This window comes from Schistocerca piceifrons, chromosome 5, assembly GCF_021461385.2.
Source record: "Schistocerca piceifrons isolate TAMUIC-IGC-003096 chromosome 5, iqSchPice1.1, whole genome shotgun sequence".
Classification (NCBI taxonomy): Eukaryota; Metazoa; Arthropoda; class Insecta; order Orthoptera; family Acrididae; genus Schistocerca; species Schistocerca piceifrons.
Window position 1 is genome coordinate 274,694,813 of NC_060142.1, and position 20,246 is coordinate 274,715,058.

Consider the following 20,246-nt stretch of genomic DNA (forward strand, 5'->3'; position numbering starts at 1 on the left):
TGCCCACTACACAGGCTGTTTCTTATACCTGTGCTACTCGCATACGTGCTCGTCGTTAAGGACAAATATCAGCCTTCCCAGTAAGATCATCAGATCTCTCGCCAGTTTAAGATATTGACTTGTTGAAGTGGAAAGTTATTCATTCTCCAGGGCCTGCGAGTACCATTGCTGAACTGCAGCAAAAGGCACATGATGCCTGGGACAATCTATCGTCGTATGCCATACAGCATCTTTATGAATATTTGCATGTGAGAATTCATGCCTGAGTTGCTGACAGAGGATGATGCACTGTGTACTGATGTGACTGTTTGGGCATCCTTTAATGTGAAATATGTGTTTCATTTGGTCCGAATTTGTCATCATATACTCCTGGCAATGATGAACTTCCTGTCACCTCGCTCATCAATGAAATGACCTTGTCGTTGAGGGTGTTGCATTTTTTTCCTGGCGGTGTACATATAAAACAGTGCACATACATGATAAATTATACAGCTAATTTGTAATTAGTTATCGTTGTGTTTTACGAATCTATGCTGCCATGAAGGCATTTCGCACTTGTTTCGCCAATGTGCAAATTTATGCTTCTCTTTTGCAAGGCAAGCAACTCAGTTGCAGCACACATCCACACCGTGGAGCGTCGACATGTTAACTACGAAGGGAAAATTCTAAAGCCGTGTTTTCTTAGGAGAAGGAATTATGCGCCATGCAAACAGAATAGGACATTTTGCATCGACAGGGACGCAGAACTTAAATACGAAGCGCATTTGTGCTTTCCCAGAAAATGAAAGCGCAAGACATTAACTGTTCAGTCCACAAGGGCAGTCTGGGAAGAAAGTTGAAAAAAAAAATTTGTTAACTTTAACCAAAGCACTAATACCAGGTGTCCCAGAAGTCTTTCCTTGATTACAAACTTTCTTAAGGCATAAAATATGACACATACACAAATAATTTTTATCTTGAATTGCATGTGACAAGTTCAAGTTTTTGTGTACGTTCGTACTTACTGTTACTTTGTTTGACACATGACCCAGTGACGTAACAACAGCGGAATCGGACACCATTTGTAGACAACATGTATCTACTCAAACCAGCAGAAAGCCCAATACATCTTATAACAAGAGACACAGTCACAAAAAACAGCCCAGAGAAAGTTTCAGGTGACATACCGTAGACAATTATCAGATGCTGAAAGCATCAAGACGACATATGCGAAGTTTAAGGAAACAGAGAGTGTCTGTAATCTTCCTACAACGGCTATCCCTGGACCTAGAGCGCAGAAAATTCAGACAGTGAGAGACGCCTTCGTGAAAAGTCCCAAGAAGTCAGATCGCAGAGCCTCACGTGAACTGCTGATTCCAAAGAGATCAGTGCACCACATCCTACCTAAACAACTACATTTACGTGAGTACAAAGTTCAGATCATGCAGTCGCTCCAACCAACGGATTACCGTGCTCGTTATGTCTTTGGTGTTGGCATGCTGGCTGAAATTGAGGAAGATGATGACTATCTGAAATGTGTCCTTTTCTCAGAAGAGGCCACACTTCATTTAAACGATGTTGTCTAGTGACAACCTTCCTGGTTTGAGTAAAATGGCTCTGAGCACTATGGGACTTAACATCTATGGTCATCAGTCCTCTAGAACTTAGAACTACTTAAACCTAACTAACCTAAGGACAGCACACAACACCCAGCCATCACGAGGCAGAGAAAATCCCTGACCCCGCCGGGCCTGGTTTGAGTACATATTGTTTGCAAATGGTGTCCAATTGCGCTGTTGTTACGTCAATGGGCCCTATAACAAAACTAATAACAATATGTATGTATCTACACTAAACTAGGACATGTCACATGCAATTCAAGATAAAAAGTATTTGTCTGTGTCATATTTTATTCTTATGAATGTTTGTGATCAGGGAAAATCTACTGGGACATTATACAGTATTGATGGATAGCCTGGGTTTGCTGACAGCTAGTCGTATAATGAACCATGAAGACGAGGATTATTTGCATCACAGTAACGTGAAGTGCAGAAAAACGGTCAGCAATATATTTTTGACTTTGCATCATTTAACAGTTAATCTTCCTGAGCAGTGCAGCCGGTCGTTGTGGCCGAGTGGTTCTAGGCGCTTCATTCAGTCCGGAACCGCGCTGCTGCTACGGTCGCAGGTTCGAATCCTGCCTCGGGCATGAATGTGTGTGATGTCCTTAGGTTAGTTAGGTTTAAGTAGTTCTAAGTCTAGGGGATTGATGCCCTCATATGTTAAGTCCCATAGTGCTTAGAACCATTTGAACCATCAGCAGTGAAATGCACTTATAACTTTTCAGCACACATTGTAGCCATTTTGCAACAGGCTTCACCTCACTTGCATCAACTGCTTCAGTAAAATGCAAAGCACAACATATCACAGTTGTCCAGAAGTAGTTGCCCTGTGACACCCCACATAAGGCATTGGCATACTATGCGTTGCGTTCTGCCAGAAAAGAAAAGACCTCCACTTTTTTTTTTTTTTTGTCACTGTCGAGAGGACGACACACTACCCTGGGCGTGTTACGTACTATGTGGTGCAAAACTTCTGCTCCTAGGACAACACATTACTGATGTGTCCTGGAGGTACACAGAGGTGACAAACGTCATGGGATTCCTCCTAATATTATATCGCAACTCCTTCTGCCCAGTGTAGTGGGGCAACTCGATGGAAATGGAAATGAGCGTTTGGCGTCATTGGCCGGGAGGCCCCTTGCGGGGCAGGTCTGGCCCCCTTGGAGCAGGTCTTATTACATTCGACGCCACATTGGGCGGCCTGCGCGTCGGATGGGGATGAAATGATGATGAAGACAACACAACACCCAGTCCCAGAGCGGAGAAAATCTCCGCCCCGACGAGAATCGATCCCAGGCCCATAGGATGGCAATCCGTCACGCTGACCACTCAGCTATCGGGGCGGACGGGGCAACTCGATGTGGCATGGACGCAACAAGTCGTTGGCAGTCCCCTGCAGCAATATTGAACCATGATGCCTCTATAGCTATCCATAATCGCGAAAGCATTGTTGGTACATGAACTGACTTCTCGATTATGTCCCATTAGTGTTCTATTATGTCAGGTTATTTGGGTGGCCAAATCATTGGATCTAATTGTTCAGGATGTTCTTCAAACCAGTTGTGAACAATTGTGGCCCAGTGAAATAGCGCAGTGTGGTACATAAATATTCCATCGTTGCTAGTGAACATGAAATCCATGGCTAGTTGCAAATGCTCTCCAAGTAGCTGATCATAACATTTCAGTCAATGATCGGTTCAGGTGGACCAGAGGACCCAGTGCATTCCACGTAAACACAGCCTGCACCGTTATGGAGCCAGTACCAGCTCGCACAACATTTAGTTGACACTTGGCTCCATGTTTTCACGGGGTCTGCATCACAATGGAGCCATACCATGAGCTCGCACCAACTGAAATCGTGACTCATCTGACGAGGCCACGGATTTCCAGTCATTTAGGGTCCAAACGATATGGTCAAGAGTCTAGGAGGGGCTGTGCAGGCGATGTCGTGCCGTTAGCAAAGGTACTCACATCGGTCGCCTGCTGCCATAGCCCATTAACGGCAAATTTCGCCACTCTTTCGTAATGGATACATTTGTCGTATGTCCCGCATTGATTTATTCAGTTGCTTCATGCAGTGTTGCTTGTCTGTTACAATGACAAGTCTATGCAAACGCTGATGCTTTCAGTCGTTGTATGAAACCCATTGGCTACTGTGTTGTTCATGGTGAGAGGTAATGCTTGAAATTTTATGTTCTTGGCACGCTCTCGACACTGTGGAATATTGAACTGCCTAACAATTTACAAAATGGAATGTCCCCCAACTTCCACTTCCAAGTCTGTTAATTCCCCCATGTGGCCATGATCGTGACGGAAACCTTTCCACACGAATCACCTGAGTGTAACTGAGACCTCCGGCAACACACTGCCCTTTTATACCTCGTGTACGCGATATTGCCGCTACCTGGATGAGTCCATATCGCTGTCCCATGACTTTTGTCACCTCATTGGCAAGTTGCAACGATAATACGCCATTCCTCCAGTGGTATTTTTGTGCAGTACAGTCAGTTCCACAAGAACGTGCACACCATTCTCTGTACGAAATAAAAAGACTACTATAAACACATGTGTACGTGAAAATACATGTTATTACTAATTGCACAATTACCTAATAGTTAATCCAATCGCCGCCATTACCGATTATAGCTTGGAACCTAGTTGGTATATTTTCACGAGATATTCTCTGTAAAGATCTCCATATCGTCCTGAATTTATATGACAGCTGCTACAAAGTATACTGTATACTGGCTTCCTTTTTAAGCTTCATCTTGAATACGACCAATCCATCATGGACACCCTATTGTTTTCATGCTGTACAGAGACTGCTGCAATGTTTCGGATCATTATCCTCTTGAAGCACCCAGTTTGCCTCGTTCAAAATAGCTTCATAACGGACCTCAGAAGCCATTTTTTGATAAATATTGCACATTTTTTCAACATTTAAATAGGTTGTTCAAATGTCTCTGAGCACTATGGGACTTAACATCTTAGGTCATCAGTCCCCTAGAACTTAGAACTAGTTAAACCTAACCAACCTAAGGACATCACACACATCCATGCCCGAGGCAGGATTCGAACCTGCGGCCGTAGCAGTTCCACGGTTCCGGACTGCAGTGCCTAGAACCGCACGGTAAATTAGTTGTAAATAACTGCAAATATCCAAAAGTGCAGTTGACAAAAAGAAACATTCCACTCTCATACTGCTTAGCTATACACTGTGCAAAAGCACATTGGGTACAGATTCGAGACCACTACCAGAGATGTCTCTGCAGACGTTACATTTAACATAACGACGTACACTTTCTTAGCCGCGCGGGATTAGCCGAGCGGTCTAAGGTGCTGCAGTTGAGGACTGTGCGGCTGGTCCCGGCGGAGGTTTGAGCCTCCTTCGGGCGTGGGTGTGTGTGTTTGTCCTTAGGATGATTTAGGTTAAGTAGTGTGTAAGCATAGGGACTGATGCCCTTAACATTTAAGTCCCATAAGATTTCACATATATTTCTACATTTTTTTTTACACTTTCTTGTGGAACTGACTGTATATTGACACGAGGGTGTGGAGCCCTCTTTAGGCCCTTCGTCTCACCTCCCGCGCTGAAATGCAAGTTGTAGAAAATTACGAGTAAAATTTAGACGGTAAAGTGTGTGTCACCTGGAGCGCGCGGTCGTCGATGCGCTGCAGCAGGTTGCGCGAGAGGTCGAGCCGCTGCAGCGCGGGCAGGGCGGCGAGCGCGGCGGCGGGCACGGCGTCCAGCCGGTTGTCGGGCAGGCCGAGCGCCTGCAGCGGGCCCGCCAGCCCGGCGAAGGCGCGCGCCGACACGCGCCGCAGCGCGCCCGACGACACGACCAGCCCGTGCAGCAGCACGCCCGACAGCGGCGGCGCGTCCAGCGCGGGCAGCCCGCGCGCAGACACCTCCAGCAGCGACACGGCGCGCGGCGGCGACAGCCCCCGCAGCGCAGAGCCCACGGCCCGCAGCGCGCCCGCGCCGCCCGCGCACCGCAGCGTGTGCGGCAGGTCGCACGCGCACGCCACGCCGCCGCCCACCGCCGGGCACCGCCAAGACTGCGCCTCCAGCTCTGGAGGAGGCGAAGGCGAGGGAGAAGGAGAAGGCGCGGCCGCCACCGCTGCCGCCAACAGCCACAGCCAGCGCATCCTGCAACACCGCACACACTGCCGATTGAGATCGTGTCCAGGCATCTTGCAGATACGGTCGAATAGTAGCTCAACCTAAAGGTTCCCCAAAGGAATGAGCACTGCGGCGACTACGGCTGTTACGAAGTACTGTACATGAAATGAAATCACACTTGCGAGTATGAATAAGCACCAGCTGTATAATGGAATTCCAACAATGAAAATTTGTACTGAACCAGGACTCAAACCCGTTAATCGTGAGCGGTTGTCTTACCATTACACTATCCGAGCACTACTATATCAACCCTTGAGCGGTCTCGCCTATGTATAAAGTGCTCCAACCACAAATAACATTGACTTGTAGTGTTCCATTGTTGTGTTATAACTATGAGCCCATGCTTATTACTGTTCCAGCATAAAGTCAAGCGCTGGCACTCCAGTCGGGAACTTTAGAGAAGAGAGCGCCACTTCCGCCTGGTCACAGCCAGTTCTACGAGCTCTACAGAGGCGTCAAGACCAACGACCTGGATAGAAGCATCCACTGTATTACTACACTTATTTTGGAATTGTTATACTTAAGGACATTGATTATATTGCATGTCACAGTCTGTACACTGTGGACACTCCCACAGCCCCCCTGATGCACAATACACAGTATGCTGACGACACAGTCTTTTACACTCTAAATGCGAATAAGGACTGGTCATTCATAGGCTACAAAGGGTTTAGGTAACAGAGAAACCTGGGCCCATTGCTAGCGATCACCATCAACCCTGAAAAGACACAAACTACGCTGCTCACCTGGAGGCTTGGGAGACATAGACCGCCTCGCCCCCCACCACCCCTTCACCTGCATCTACATGGATCCCGACTCCCCTGGCTCTGATCCACGAAGTATCTCGACATAGCCTTGGACTCGAGACCAATGTGGACAGGCCACATAGACGAGGTCCACAGGAACGTCTGCGCCAGAATGTCCATCCTATACCCAGTCCTCAACACAACCAGCTCCCTTCCCTGCTTTGTAGGAGTAAATGTCTACCAGGCAATCATACACCCAGTAATGGAATACGCGTGCCCTGTCTGGGGATACGCATCAAAGCAGCACCTGGACAAACTCCAGAGGCTGCAGAACCGCGCCCTCAGGAGGGCACTGCATCTACCAGTGGGATTCCTCATCGACGTTCTGCACACCGCTGCAGAAACCAACCTCCTCAAAGAAAGATTCCAAGATCTCACAGGGGCTTTCTACGAGAACTCTTCCAGATCTGGAAATAACCTCATCCACTTCCTAGGTCGGTATGACATGTCCCGTGATAAGCACAAACGCCCTATGACGATCTTTGACGACTAAGTCTTAGAGAAAAATCCCAAAATCTCCAAATCCTAATACCAATCATTAATCCTTAAAATACCCAACATCTCTCCAGCCTCAGGCAAGTACATGACACCACCAGAACACCATCACAGTACAAAGACAGTCAAAACTATCCAAGAAACACACACACACACACACACTCATAACATGTGTTGTGGAGTAAAAGTCAACAGGCTATAAACTCCTCCATACACTTCCCCAAAGAGGGGGGAGTAAAAGGTGAGATGGTGAGAGAGAGAGAGAGAGAGAGAGAGAGAGAGAGCATGTCACCCTTTGCTTGCGACACATCTATGTATATCTCAAGTTAGATATTGTCATTGATTCATTTCGTAATAAAACTCTTTAATACGATTTGCTTGAATTGTTGTCTAGCGATCCGAGAAGCCGATTTCCTAGACACTCCATCTTTGATAACTAGGCAGGATACAACAATTCTTTCATTAGTGGTTCCGCTAACACGGTGATAAATCGTGTTGTCATATGTCCATGTAAGCAGTAGCAAAAGGTGCAAATGGCTCTGAGCACTATGGGACTTAACATCTGAGGTCATCAGTCTCCTAGAACTTAAAACTACTTAAACCTAACATACCTAAGGACATCACACACATCCATGCCCCAGGCAGGATTCGAACCTGCGACCGTAGTTGTCACGCGGTTCCAGACTGAAGCGCCTAGAACCGCACGGCCACACCGGCCGGCTAAGAAGTAGCAATATAAAATAAACAGCAAGCTAGGTGAGAAAAAATTGACGCTCATGGACGAAAATGACCCAGATTCCCAGCTAGCAGCACAGTCCCGTAATGAGGCAGTTGTCTACGACGTAATGAGTGATCGAATAAGCGGTTAGCTGGGATCCGACGCAAATGCAATGTTTAATTCTTAAAGTGGGTCAAACAGTTGTGTCCGGCAACTGTGTGATATAATAAATGTTTATTTTATTACTGTTTAGTGGATCAATGATTTAGCTCCATATAATATAAGTTTATTTTACTGTTGCTTAATTAGACTAAGAGTTGGTTGGTTAATGGTTTATTTGGGGGGTGGGGGGAGGGACCAAATAGCGAGATCATTGGTCCCAACGGATTAGGGAAGAACGGGGAAATAAGTCGGCCATGGCCTTTCAAAGGAACCATCTCGGCAATTGCCTGAAGCGATTTAGGGAAATCACGGAAAGCCCAAATCAGGATGGCCGGATGTGGGTTTGAACCGTCGTCCTCCTGAATGCGAGCCCACTGTGTTAACCACTGAGCCCCTCGCTCGATAAACTAAGAGTAAACTATGGTTTTGCTCATACATGTTTACCTTGGCAACATAAAGACAGCTTTCTTTACACGTGTACAAAGTACGCCACGTGCCCGCTCGTGTTATAAAATATGGCACGCCCACTTGAGGTTTAGACGGCCGGAGTGGCCGAGCGGTTAAAGGCGCTACAGTCTGGAACCGCACGACCGCTACGGTCGCAGCTTCGAATCCTGCCTCGGGTATGGATGTGTGTCCTTAGGTTAGTTAGGTTTAAGTAGTTCTAAGTTCTATGGGACTTATGACCACGGCAGTTGAGTCCCATAGTGCTCAGAGCCATTTTTGAATTTGAGGTTGGTTTTTTGTCGATTTGTCGATCTTTTCAGTGCAGGTGGGGGTGAGATGAAAAAGTTTGGTAGTGATTGATATCTAGGCTGCCCTGTGAGGCTGACACGTTGAGTGTGTAGTATCAGAATGTGCTGCAGTGGGTAAATGTGTGGACAAGCAGAGAGAGTAGGAGAAGGAGATGTATAGTGAAAGGTGGTGGAGAGAAAGGGGGGAGGAGACCATGGACAGAGACATGGGGAGGACGCGATAGATAATGACAGGAGGTAGGAGGATATGGACAGAGAGACTGGAGAAGTGCATAATATATGTGACAGGACAAGTACAAGGACGAAACTGCAAGCATAATACTAATACTGAAATAAAATCTTATATGACACCATGTACAACTAACTTTGACTTCTTTAGTTCATTTTTTAGAAAATAACACACAGTTGACACATTAATAGTAGGCAGGATTATGTTGTTCTAATTCAGTTATGATCAGCTGAAAGGACGCTATAATAAAGGTGAAAAGTAACATATGTCTCTTTCAACATGTGTCTCTTTTAAAATATCATCAAAATGTTGAAAATCAATCGTTTACGAAATTTGAAACACATAAGTCAAAAAAGCAGAAAACGATTACTAAAATAAAAATAAATTTTTAACACAATACATTTCTAAATCGGTCTATAAATTATAAAATAATTTATCATAGGCGGAATTCATATACCAAGCGCCATACAGACAGTTCTGAAAATCTGACCTTGTGAAATTTTAATAGGTATTAAAATGAAGCTGCGTGGCAGATTAAAACTGTGCACTTGACCGATACTCGAACTCGGGACCTTTTCCTTTCGCAGGGAAATGCTCTATCGACTGAATTACCCACACATGATTGACGACCCGTCCTCACAGTATTACTTCCGCCAGTAGCTAATCTCCTACCTTCCAAACTTCACAGAAGCTCTTCTGTGAAACTCACAGGACTATCGTTCCTCAAAGAGAGAATACTGCAAAGACATGGCTTAGCTACAACCTGGAGGAAGTCCCCGGAATGAAATTTTCACTTTGCTGCAGAGAAGTGCATTGGTATGAAAGGTCCTGGCAGGCAGGTCAGTTGGTAGAGCACTTGCCTGCAAAAGGCAAAAGTCCTGAGTTCGAGCCTCGGTCCAACTCACAGTTTTAACCTGCCAGGAAGTTTCATGTTAGTGCACACTCCGTTGCAGAGAGGAAATTTCATTCTAGCCATGCAAATAATTGTAAGATTAATAGCGTAAAACGTGAGGCATAGGCAATGCATAATTGATGCATAAATGATTTACCTTCTGTTATCTACTGCTTTTCTTTTTTGTTATTTCATCCCCCTCGCTCCATATAGTTACCAGCAGTCTAACGTCCCAGTGTTCAACCAAGTTCTTGAAAATATACATGCACACAGTTCCAGTTGCCGACCAGTTATCAACGAACTGCTGTCAGCAGTCATCGGACAGCCAACGCCAAGTGTCGCAGTGTTTATTATCTGAGGCTGAATTTCTATTCTGTCATCGACTAGAGACCAGTCTGAACAGCTGTCAGATTAGTTAGCATTGTACACTGAGTTAGGCTGGTTCAGTGTTTAGAATTTTGAAACAAAATGTCGTACATACTTTAAAATTGACGCCTTTCGCGCTAGTGACGCATCTTCAGAGTTTCTATAATAGGTGTAACAGAGTCTGCCTTTTTATTTAAAACTGGATTACCGTTGCTGAACCAGTCCAGAAATAGAGCGGAGAAACTTATTCAGTGCTCAGAACTTTTACATTAGTGCCACAGCTTCTCACGATACTGAAATTGAGTATTTATTTGTGTACATATTATTTTAATAACTGATCATTATTTGTTACTCATTGCGCTGCCAACGTTGTTTGCCTTATAGTGTGACGTTGCCTGTGGCCAGACAGTTGCAGCGTTTAAGCACGCCACCTCAATACAACGACTGATTCCTGTGATAGAGGGTTCGTTTGCTGCTACTTTTATGTTGGGCGTCGAACTTATTTGGTGAAAACAACAGGAGGATAGAGTGCAGCTCACGCCAATTTGATGTTTGTTGCATGCTGTCTTATTGGTGTTGCATTTTTAACACCCGGCGGCGTACATACCGATGAAGTTTGTTGGCTCCAACCAGGTGGTGCAATTGTAAGAAACTAAGCTAGCACTGAGGGGGGGGGGGGGGGGAGGGGGCAGCTGGGTCAAATTCTCGTCCTGCATTATTTAGATTTACGTTTCTCGTGGTTTCTCTACGTAGAGGAGCTAATGGAATGATCCCTCTGTCAAGGATACACCAATTTCCTCCACCAGTCAGAGTGTGCCGTTTATCCCACTTTTCGGATTATGGTTTATCATGTCGTGTGGAAATATATACACTATTATAGCGATGCAAGCCAGTAGAAAATACGGGCTACCCCCTTCACACGTGACGAACGGTCGCCCCATGTGGACCGGGAGTATGTGGAAAAGCAATGCGATGCGAGTAGAGTAAACTATCTTAAAAGCGACAACAGATCATAGGATATCGCGCATAGGTTTGGCGTCAAGTTGCATTAAGTCCAGTATTAATACTTAATGTTTAACTGATTAAGAAATCAATCTGACCATGCTGAGGACTTTCCCCATACTGATATCTATGTAAATACAATTTCAGTTATTAAAAACTGACTCGCAAAAGTTCACAAGACAATCAACGTTACGAATGTTCGCGGACACACGAGACATATCGGGAAAGTGCAATCTGAGTAAGCAGGCGGGAAATATACTGAAGCGCCAAAGAAACTCGTATGGGCATGCATAGTTAAATACAGAGATACGTAAACAGGTAGAATACGGCGCTGCGGTCGGCAACGTCTATATAAGGCAATAAGTGTGTGGCGCAGTTGTTAGTTCGGTTACTGCCGCTACAGTGGCAGGTTATGAAGAGTTAAGTGAGTTTGAACGTAGTGTTATAGTCGGCGCACGAGCGATGGGACACAGAATCCCCGAGGTAGCGATGGAGAGGGGATTTTTCCATACGACCATTTCACGAGTGTACCGTGAATATCAGGAATCCGGTAAGACATCAAATATCCGACATTACTGCGGCCGGAAAAAGATCCTGCAAGAACGGACGTATCACGACTGAAGAGAATCGTTCAACGTAACAGGAGTGCAACACTTGCGCAAAATTGCTGAGGCTTTCAATGCTGGGTCATCAACAAGTGTCAGCGTGCGAACCTTTCAACGAATCATCATCGATATGGGATTTCGGAGCCGAAGGCCCTCTCGTGTACTCTCGATGATTGCACGACACAAAGCTTTACGCCTAGCCAGGGCTTGCCAATACCGACATTGGACTGTTGACGACTGGAAACATGTTGCCTGGTTGGAAGAGTCTCGTTTCAAATTGTATCGAGTGGATGGTGTGTACGGGGATGGAGACGTCATAAATCCGTGGACCCTGCACGTCAGCAGGGGACTGTTCAAGCTGGGTTGGGTTGTTTTGGCGAAGGAGACCAGACAGCGAGGTCATCGGTCTCATCGGATTAGGGAAGGATGGGGAAGGAAATCGGCCGTGCCCTTTGGAAGTAACCATCCCGGCATTTGCCTGGAGCGATTTAGGTAAATCACGGAAAACCTAAATCAGGATGGCCGGACGCGGGATTGAACCGTCGTCCTCCCGAATGACTGTTCAAGCTGGCGGAGGCTTTGTAATGATGTGGGACGTGTGCAGTTGGAGTGATATGGGAGCTCTGATATGTCTAGATACGACTCTGACAGGTGAGACGTACGTACCTCTACATCTACGTGATTACTCTACTATTCACAATAAAGTGCCTGGCAGAGGGTTCAATGAACTACCTAAATTTTTCTGTGCGAGCCCTGATTTCTCTTATTTTATCGTGATGATTATTTCTCCCTATGTAGGTGAGTGCCAACTGAATGTTTTCGCAATCGGAGGAGATAACGTAAGCAGCCTGTATGATCGCCTGCATCCATTCACGTTCATTGTGCATTCCGACGGACTTGGGCAATTCCAGCAGGACAATGCGACACACCACACGTCCAGAATTTCTACAGAGTGGCTTCAAGAACACTCTTCTGAGTTTAATCACTTCTGCTGGCCGCCAAACTCCCCCGACATTAACATTATTGAGCATATCTGGGAAGCCTTGCAACGTGCTGTTCAGAAGAGATCTCCATCCCCTCGTACTCTTACGGATTTATGGACAGCCCTGCAAGATTCATGGTGACAGTTCCCTCCAGCACAACTTCAGGCATTAGTCGCGTCAATGCCACGTCGTGTTGAGGCAATTCTGAGTGCTCGCCGGGGCCCTACACGACATTAGGCCAGTGTACCAGTTTCTTCGGCTCCTCAGTGTATTACGTAAAGTTGTGACCATGAGCCTATCCATACCTCGCTGGGTAACTATTGACTTAAGCAACTTATAAAATGAACTTGCCTTAGACAGCGCAAACCGCACTAGTAAAAAAGTAAACTTTGAATGTACGTAACCGCAATAGTCAAATATAAAATCGGAAGCCTGAAAAGGTACGTAAATTTTTATGAAAATTCTTTCTAAAAAAGATAACTACTAGAAAATACTTTCCGTATCTATGGGCACGGAGAACGTAAACCGGAGTTACACTCGCCAGACCATGGAGAGAATCTGTATGTGGAAAGGCTTGCGGTGAACTCCAAGTTATGTTCTTCGTTCCCACAGATACGGAAAGTCCGTTCTAGTAATTATCTATTTTAGAAGGAATTTTTATAAAAATTTATTTGTTATTTTAGGCTTCCCGTTTTATTTATATTTGATGATTGTGGTTAGGCCCCATTCAATGTTTACTTTAAGAGTAGTGGGGTTAACGCTGTCTATGGCAAGTTCTTTTTATAAACTACATAAGTCAATAGCTACTTATCAGGGTTTGGATGGCTCATAGTCACACATGATTTACTGTTAATTTACAGAAATTTTGGAGATGCGCCACTAACGCGAAACGCTTCAATTTTAAAGGAAATGCGTGTAACAGAGACTGCCTTTTTATTGCAAACTGGAGTACCATTCCACAATCAGGCCAGAAAGGGAGTGGTGAAACTTATTCAGTGTTCAGAAATTTAACATCAGTGCCACACCTTCTTTTGATACTGAAGTTGAGTATTTCTTTGAGTACGTTATTATTTCAATAACTGATTGTTATTTGTTATTCACTGCGTTGCCAACGTTGTATATCTTATAGCCTGGCGCCGCCTGTGGCCAGACCGTTGCGGAGTGTAAGCACGCCACCTCAATGCAACAGTTGATTCATGTGGTACAGGCTTCGTTTCCTGCTAATTTTATCTTGAGCGTCAAACTTATGTGGTGAACACATCACAAGCATGAAGTACAACTCACGCCAGTCTGATGTTCGTCGCATGTTGTCTTATCGGTATTGCTCTTTTAACGCCCAGCGGCATACATACAGATGAAGTTTATAGGCTCCATCCAGGTGGTGCAACTGTAAGAATCTCAGCTCGCACTGGGAGGGGAGGGGGGGGGGGGGCAGCTGGTCAAATTTAGAATTACGTTTCTCGTGGTTTCTCCTCGTAGAAGAGATACTGGAATGGTTTATCTGTAAAGGATACACCAAGTTCCTTCACCAGAGTGTACCGTTTATTCCGCTTTGTGAACTATGATTTATCATGTCGTGTAGAAATATATACACTAATGTAGCGGGGCAATACAGTAGAAATTATCTCTTCACAAGTGATGGACGGTCATGCCATGTGGACCAGGAGTATGGAAAGGCGGTGCGAGTAGGGAAAGCTGTCCTTAAGCGACCACAGATCATAGGAAATCGCGCATCATATTTGGCGTCAAGTTGCATAATGTCCATTATTGACATTTAATGTGTAACTGATTAACAAATCAATCTGACAATGCTGAAGACTTAACCCACACTGCTGTCGATATACACTCCTGGAAATGGAAAAAAGAACACATTGACACCGGTGTGTCAGACCCACCATACTTGCTCCGGACACTGCGAGAGGGCTGTACAAGCAATGATCACACGCACGGCACAGCGGACACACCAGGAACCGCGGTGTTGGCCGTCGAATGGCGCTAGCTGCGCAGCATTTGTGCACCGCCGCCGTCAGTGTCAGCCAGTTTGCCGTGGCATACGGAGCTCCATCGCAGTCTTTAACACTGGTAGCATGCCGCGACAGCGTGGACGTGAACCGTATGTGCAGATGACGGACTTTGAGCGAGGGCGTATAGTGGGCATGCGGGAGGCCGGGTGGACGTACCGCCGAATTGCTCAACACGTGGGGCGTGAGGTCTCCACAGTACATCGATGTTGTCGCCAGTGGTCGGCGGAAGGTGCACGTGCCCGTCGACCTGGGACCGGACCGCAGCGACGCACGGATGCACGCCAAGACCGTAGGATCCTACGCAGTGCCGTAGGGGACCGCACCGCCACTTACCAGCAAATTAGGGGCACCGTTGCTCCTGGGGTATCGGCGAGGACCATTCGCAACCGTCTCCATGAAGCTGGGCTACGGTGTCGCACACCGTTAGGCCGTCTTCCGCTCACGCCCCAACATCGTGCAGCCCGCCTCCAGTGGTGTCGCGACAGGCGTGAATGGAGGGACGAATGGAGACGTGTCGTCTTCAGCGATGAGAGTCACTTCTGCCTTGGTGCCAATGATGGTCGTATGCGTGTTTGGCGCCGTGCAGGTGAGCGCCACAATCAGGACTGCATACGACCGAGGCACACAGGGCCAACACCCGGCATCATGGTGTGGGGAGCGATCTCCTACACTGGCCGTACACCACTGGTGATCGTCGAGGGGACACTGAATAGTGCACGGTACATCCAAACCGTCATCGAACCCATCGTTCTACCATTCCTAGACCGGCAAGGGAACTTGTTGTTCCAACAGGACAATGCACGTCCGCATGTATCCCGTGCCACCCAACGTGCTCTAGAAGGTGTAAGTCAACTACCCTGGCCAGCAAGATCTCCGGATCTGTCCCCCATTGAGCATGTTTGGGACTGGATGAAGCGTCGTCTCACGCGGTCTGCACGTCCAGCACGAACGCTGGTCCAACTGAGGCGCCAGGTGGGAATGGCATGGCAAGCCGTTCCACAGGACTACATCCAGCATCTCTACGATCGTCTCCATGGGAGAATAGCAGCCAGCATTGCTGCGAAAGGTGGATATACACTGTACTAGTGCCGACAATGTGTATGCTCTGTTGCCTGTGTCTATGTGCCTGTGGTTCTGTCAGTGTGATCATGTGATGTATCTGACCCCAGGAATGTGTCAATAAAGTTTCCCCTTCCTGGGACAATGAATTCACGGTGTTCTTATTTCAATTTCCAGGAGTGTAGATACAATTTCAGTAATCAAGAAAATCACCTTAGTGTTACGAACGTTGGCGGACACTAGAGACCTATCAAAAGCGCGTCCTGCTTAAGCAGGGGGAAGTACACATATCAAAAAAAGTTTTGCATTACACCGGTTCCCAGAACTCCTGAAGATAGACATTGACTGTGGATATTGTAGACACAGTCCCTTTGACTGTTCAGAGACGTCACTTAACCGCCCAAAGATGTAAATAACCATGCATGAGCAGAGCCTATTAGACGGAGGGGGTCCGACAGCCGATCAGTTCCAATCATTCCACCAGGAAGAAGGTACACGGCTCGTGTTGTCTGCAGTTCAATCATGCCTAGACGGTCAATACCGCGATTCGATCGCGTCCGCATTGTTACTTTATGCCAGGACGGGCTCTCACCAAGTGAAGTGTCCACGTGTCTCGGAGTGAATCAAAGCGAAATTGTTCGGACATGGAGAAGATACAGAGAGACAGGAACTGTTGATGGCATGCTTCGCTCAGGCCGCCCGAGGGCTACTACTGCAGTGGATGACCGCTACCTACGGATTAGGGCTCGGAGGAACCCTGACAGCAACGCCACCATGTTGAATAATGCTTTTCGTGCAGCCACAGAACGTCGGGTTATGACTCAAACTTTGCGCAATGGGCTGCGCAACTTCACTCCCGACGTCCATGGGGAGATCAGTCTTTGAAACCACGACACCAAGCAGCGCGATACAGATGGGCCCAACAACATGCCGAATGGACCGCTCGGGATTGGCATCACGTTCTCTTCACTGATGAGTGTCGCATATGCCTTCAACCAGATAATGGTCGGAGACGTGTTTGGAGGCAACTCGGCAGCCTGAACGCCTTAGACACATTGTCCAGAGAGTGCAGCAAGGTGCAGATTCCCTGCTTTTTCGGGTAGCATTATGTGGGCCGACGTACGCTGCTAGTGGTCATGGAAGGCGCCGTGACTGCTGTACGATACATGAATGCCATCCTCCGACCCATAGTCCAACCATATCGGCAGCGTATTGGCATGGCATTCGTCTTCATGGACAACAATTCGCGCCTCCATAGTGCACATCTTGTGAATGACTTCTTTCAGGATAGCGACATCGCTCGACTAGAGTTGCCAGCATGTTCTCCAGACTTGAACCCTATCGAGCATGCCTGTGATAGATTCAAAAGGGATGTTTATGAACGACGTGACCCACCAACCACTGTGAGGGATCTACGCCGAATCGCCGTTGAGGAGTGGGACAATCTGGACCAACAGTGTCTTGATGAACTTGTGGATAGTATGCAATGACGAATACAGACATGCATGAATGCAAGAAGACGTGTTATTGGGTATTAGAGGTACCGTTGTGTACAGAAATCTGGACCACCTCCTCTGAAGGTTTCGCTGTATGGTGGTACAACATGCAATGTGCGGTTTTCATGAGCAATAATACGGGTGGAAATGATGTTTATGTTGATCTCTATTCCAATTTTCTGAACAGGTTCCGGAACTCTCGGAACCGAGGTGATGCAAAACGTTTTTGACATGTGTAGTAAGACACTATTTAAGGTCCTCTAGCAATGCCGTCCATTCTGTAAACATGCATTAATCACGAGTGCTTCATTTTACGTAAGAAAATGATTTAAAGTTTAATTTTGACTAATGGAACTGTAGTTTGAACAGAAGCAACAGAGATTTAGTTACTGTGCATCATTTTGTGAAAATTATGATTCCCTGAGCGTTATTATCGGATTCCGTGATTGTTACTGTTATCAATGAGTTTAGACTGGCCCTCTCGTAGGACTGTCTGTGAGAAAGGCGGTTTTCCTAAGTTTTGTCTGGACTAATACGTGAGATGGCATCCCACGTACTTAGACGTTATTGTAGCGTCGTAGTAGCGTTTCTAAAAGTCACTGCAAACTTCACTGTTTCAAGGCGCCTGCTATAAGCCACGAGCTACAGAGAAGAAATCAATGGGAACGTCGAGACGGCTTTAAAAGATATGAGGTAAACCAGCTTCCACGTTGCAGTCTGGGGAAGAACCGAGTGCAATTTGCTAGACTTCACTATGACGCTTCATTCAACGTAGCCCTCCAAATGCTACCTTTCGTAAACAGCAACTTCCGCGGTTAATATACCCGACACGGTAAAGCGTCATGATAGGAAGTTCTTCCCTTTTTGGTTGTAACAATTTTTTAAGAGAGGAAAAGCTACAGGAGCTAGAGCGTCGCTTCTACTCACATCGTCGATGCAACGTTACATATATATCCCCTTCTTTTGGAGGCCACTGTCGTTCTCTCCCGAGACATGCTGGAGAGAAGGCGGCCTTCTCCGTATCTTGACAGGTAGAGACCAAACCGCAGTCACACGAACACCTATCGATTACATAAGCGGATTTCTGTTATGACCCGACTTCCTGCCCACCTACGCTACTGTCACCGCAGCCATCGTCACAGGTGCAGTGAACACAACAGCAGGGTGCTGTTCCTTTTAACGGCCTCATTTCAGGCGTTGTACGTATTAATATTTATGAGAGTAGAAGATTTTGTGACAATGCTGAGCTCTGTTACTTTGGTGGCGTGATGGATGTGAGAGGGTATTGTCTGCCATGCTATCATTATGCGAACCTCAAAAAAACTTCTCGTGTTTTACCGTCTCTATTTTTTAAGGGCTGGAAGAAGACAAGAACATACCAGCGTCAGTAGGACCGTGCCTAATAATGTTCTTTGGTGTCCAAAACAATTTTCACGGTACTTACAATACTATACTGAAACTTCCTGGCAGATTAAAACTGTGTGCCTGACCGCGACTCGAACTCGGGACCTTTGCCTTTCGCGGGCAAGTGCTCTAACAACTGAGCTACCCAAGCACGACTCACGCCCCGTACTCACAGCTTTACTTCTGCCAGTACCTCTTCTCCGACCTTCCAAACTTTACAGAAGCTCTCCTGCGAACGAGGTACTGGCAGAAAGAAGTAAAGCTGTGAGTACGGGGCGTGCTTGGGTAGCTCAGTTGGTAGAGCACATGCCCGCGAAAGGCAAAGGTCCCGAGTTCGAGTCTCGATCTGGCACACAGTTTTAATCTGCCAGGAAGTTTCATATCAGCGCACACTCCGGTGCAGCGTGAAAATCTCGTTCTGGGAATATTATACTGTATAAATAAATTTAAGATCTCTCTGGCTCAGTCTTTAGAAGGATAGGCCGTTGGGATTCCACCTATTTTGCCCAGGGTGCGTCCGGATGTGCATTAAAATATTTGGCGAGGCTGCTTCTGTGTATATTTATGCTGATGATACAGCGACTGCTTCACAGGACTACACACTCGAAGAAGTGGAAGACAAATTGGTTATATCACCGGTAGAACCTCAACCATTTAAAGCTAAACCCCACAAAAATCAGAGTATGTGCTTCTCACTTAAGAAGCTAACAAACTATTCAGGAAACTACAAATGAATTGGAGACAACAAGAGCGAGGTCACTGCTATGCACCAAAGTATCTTGGCGAAAAAGTATTTAGAACCGTATCTTTCAAACAACCCTGCCAGACTGTGAAACAAAAAGTGAGCGCAAGAAACAATTTATATGAAAAATATCGGCAGTAGTTAGGGTGCGCAACTTCACTCCTACCCACACCAGCCACTGGTCTCCGCTTGTCAGCTGCAGAATTTTCAGCACTGGTTTGAAAAAATTCCACCTAACCAAACAGGTGGATGGAACTGTCAATGAGACTGGACGGATTTTGTCGGGCTTTGGGGACCAAACCTTATTGAGAAAATTTATCCCGTTGGAGGAATTGCTCTATCTTATACACTGAAGCGCCAAAGAAGCTGGTATAGGCATGCGTATGCAAGTACAGAGATATGTAAACAGGCAGAATACGGCGCTGCTGTCGGCAACGCCTATATAAGACAACAAGTGTCTGCCGCAGTTGTTTATTGCTCCTACAATGATTGGTTATCAAGATTTAAGTGAATTTGAACGTAGTGTTAAAATCGGCGCACGAGCGATGGGACACGGCATCTCCACGGTAGCGATGAAGTGGGGATTTTCCCCTACGACCATTTCACGAGTGTATCGTGAATATAAGGAATCCGGTGAAACATCAAATCTCCTACATCGCCATGACCGGAAAAAGATCCTGCAAGAATGGGGCCAACGACGACTGAAGAGAATGGTTCAATGGGG

The 20,246-nt window shown here is 46.4% G+C and overlaps 1 protein-coding gene across 2 annotated transcripts in view; it reads right to left on the minus strand.

Annotated features, from left to right (window-relative positions):
- The window catches only part of LOC124798296, a 346,948-nt gene that overhangs the window by 54,924 nt on the left and 271,778 nt on the right, over nucleotides 1-20,246 (minus strand). For both annotated transcript variants that reach the window (XM_047261626.1, XM_047261625.1), the window contains one exon: nucleotides 5,250-5,751. In XM_047261626.1, coding sequence (XP_047117582.1) covers nucleotides 5,250-5,750 — 501 coding nt within the window. In that variant the 5' untranslated portion in view covers nucleotide 5,751. The remainder of the gene's footprint in view (nucleotides 1-5,249; nucleotides 5,752-20,246) is intronic.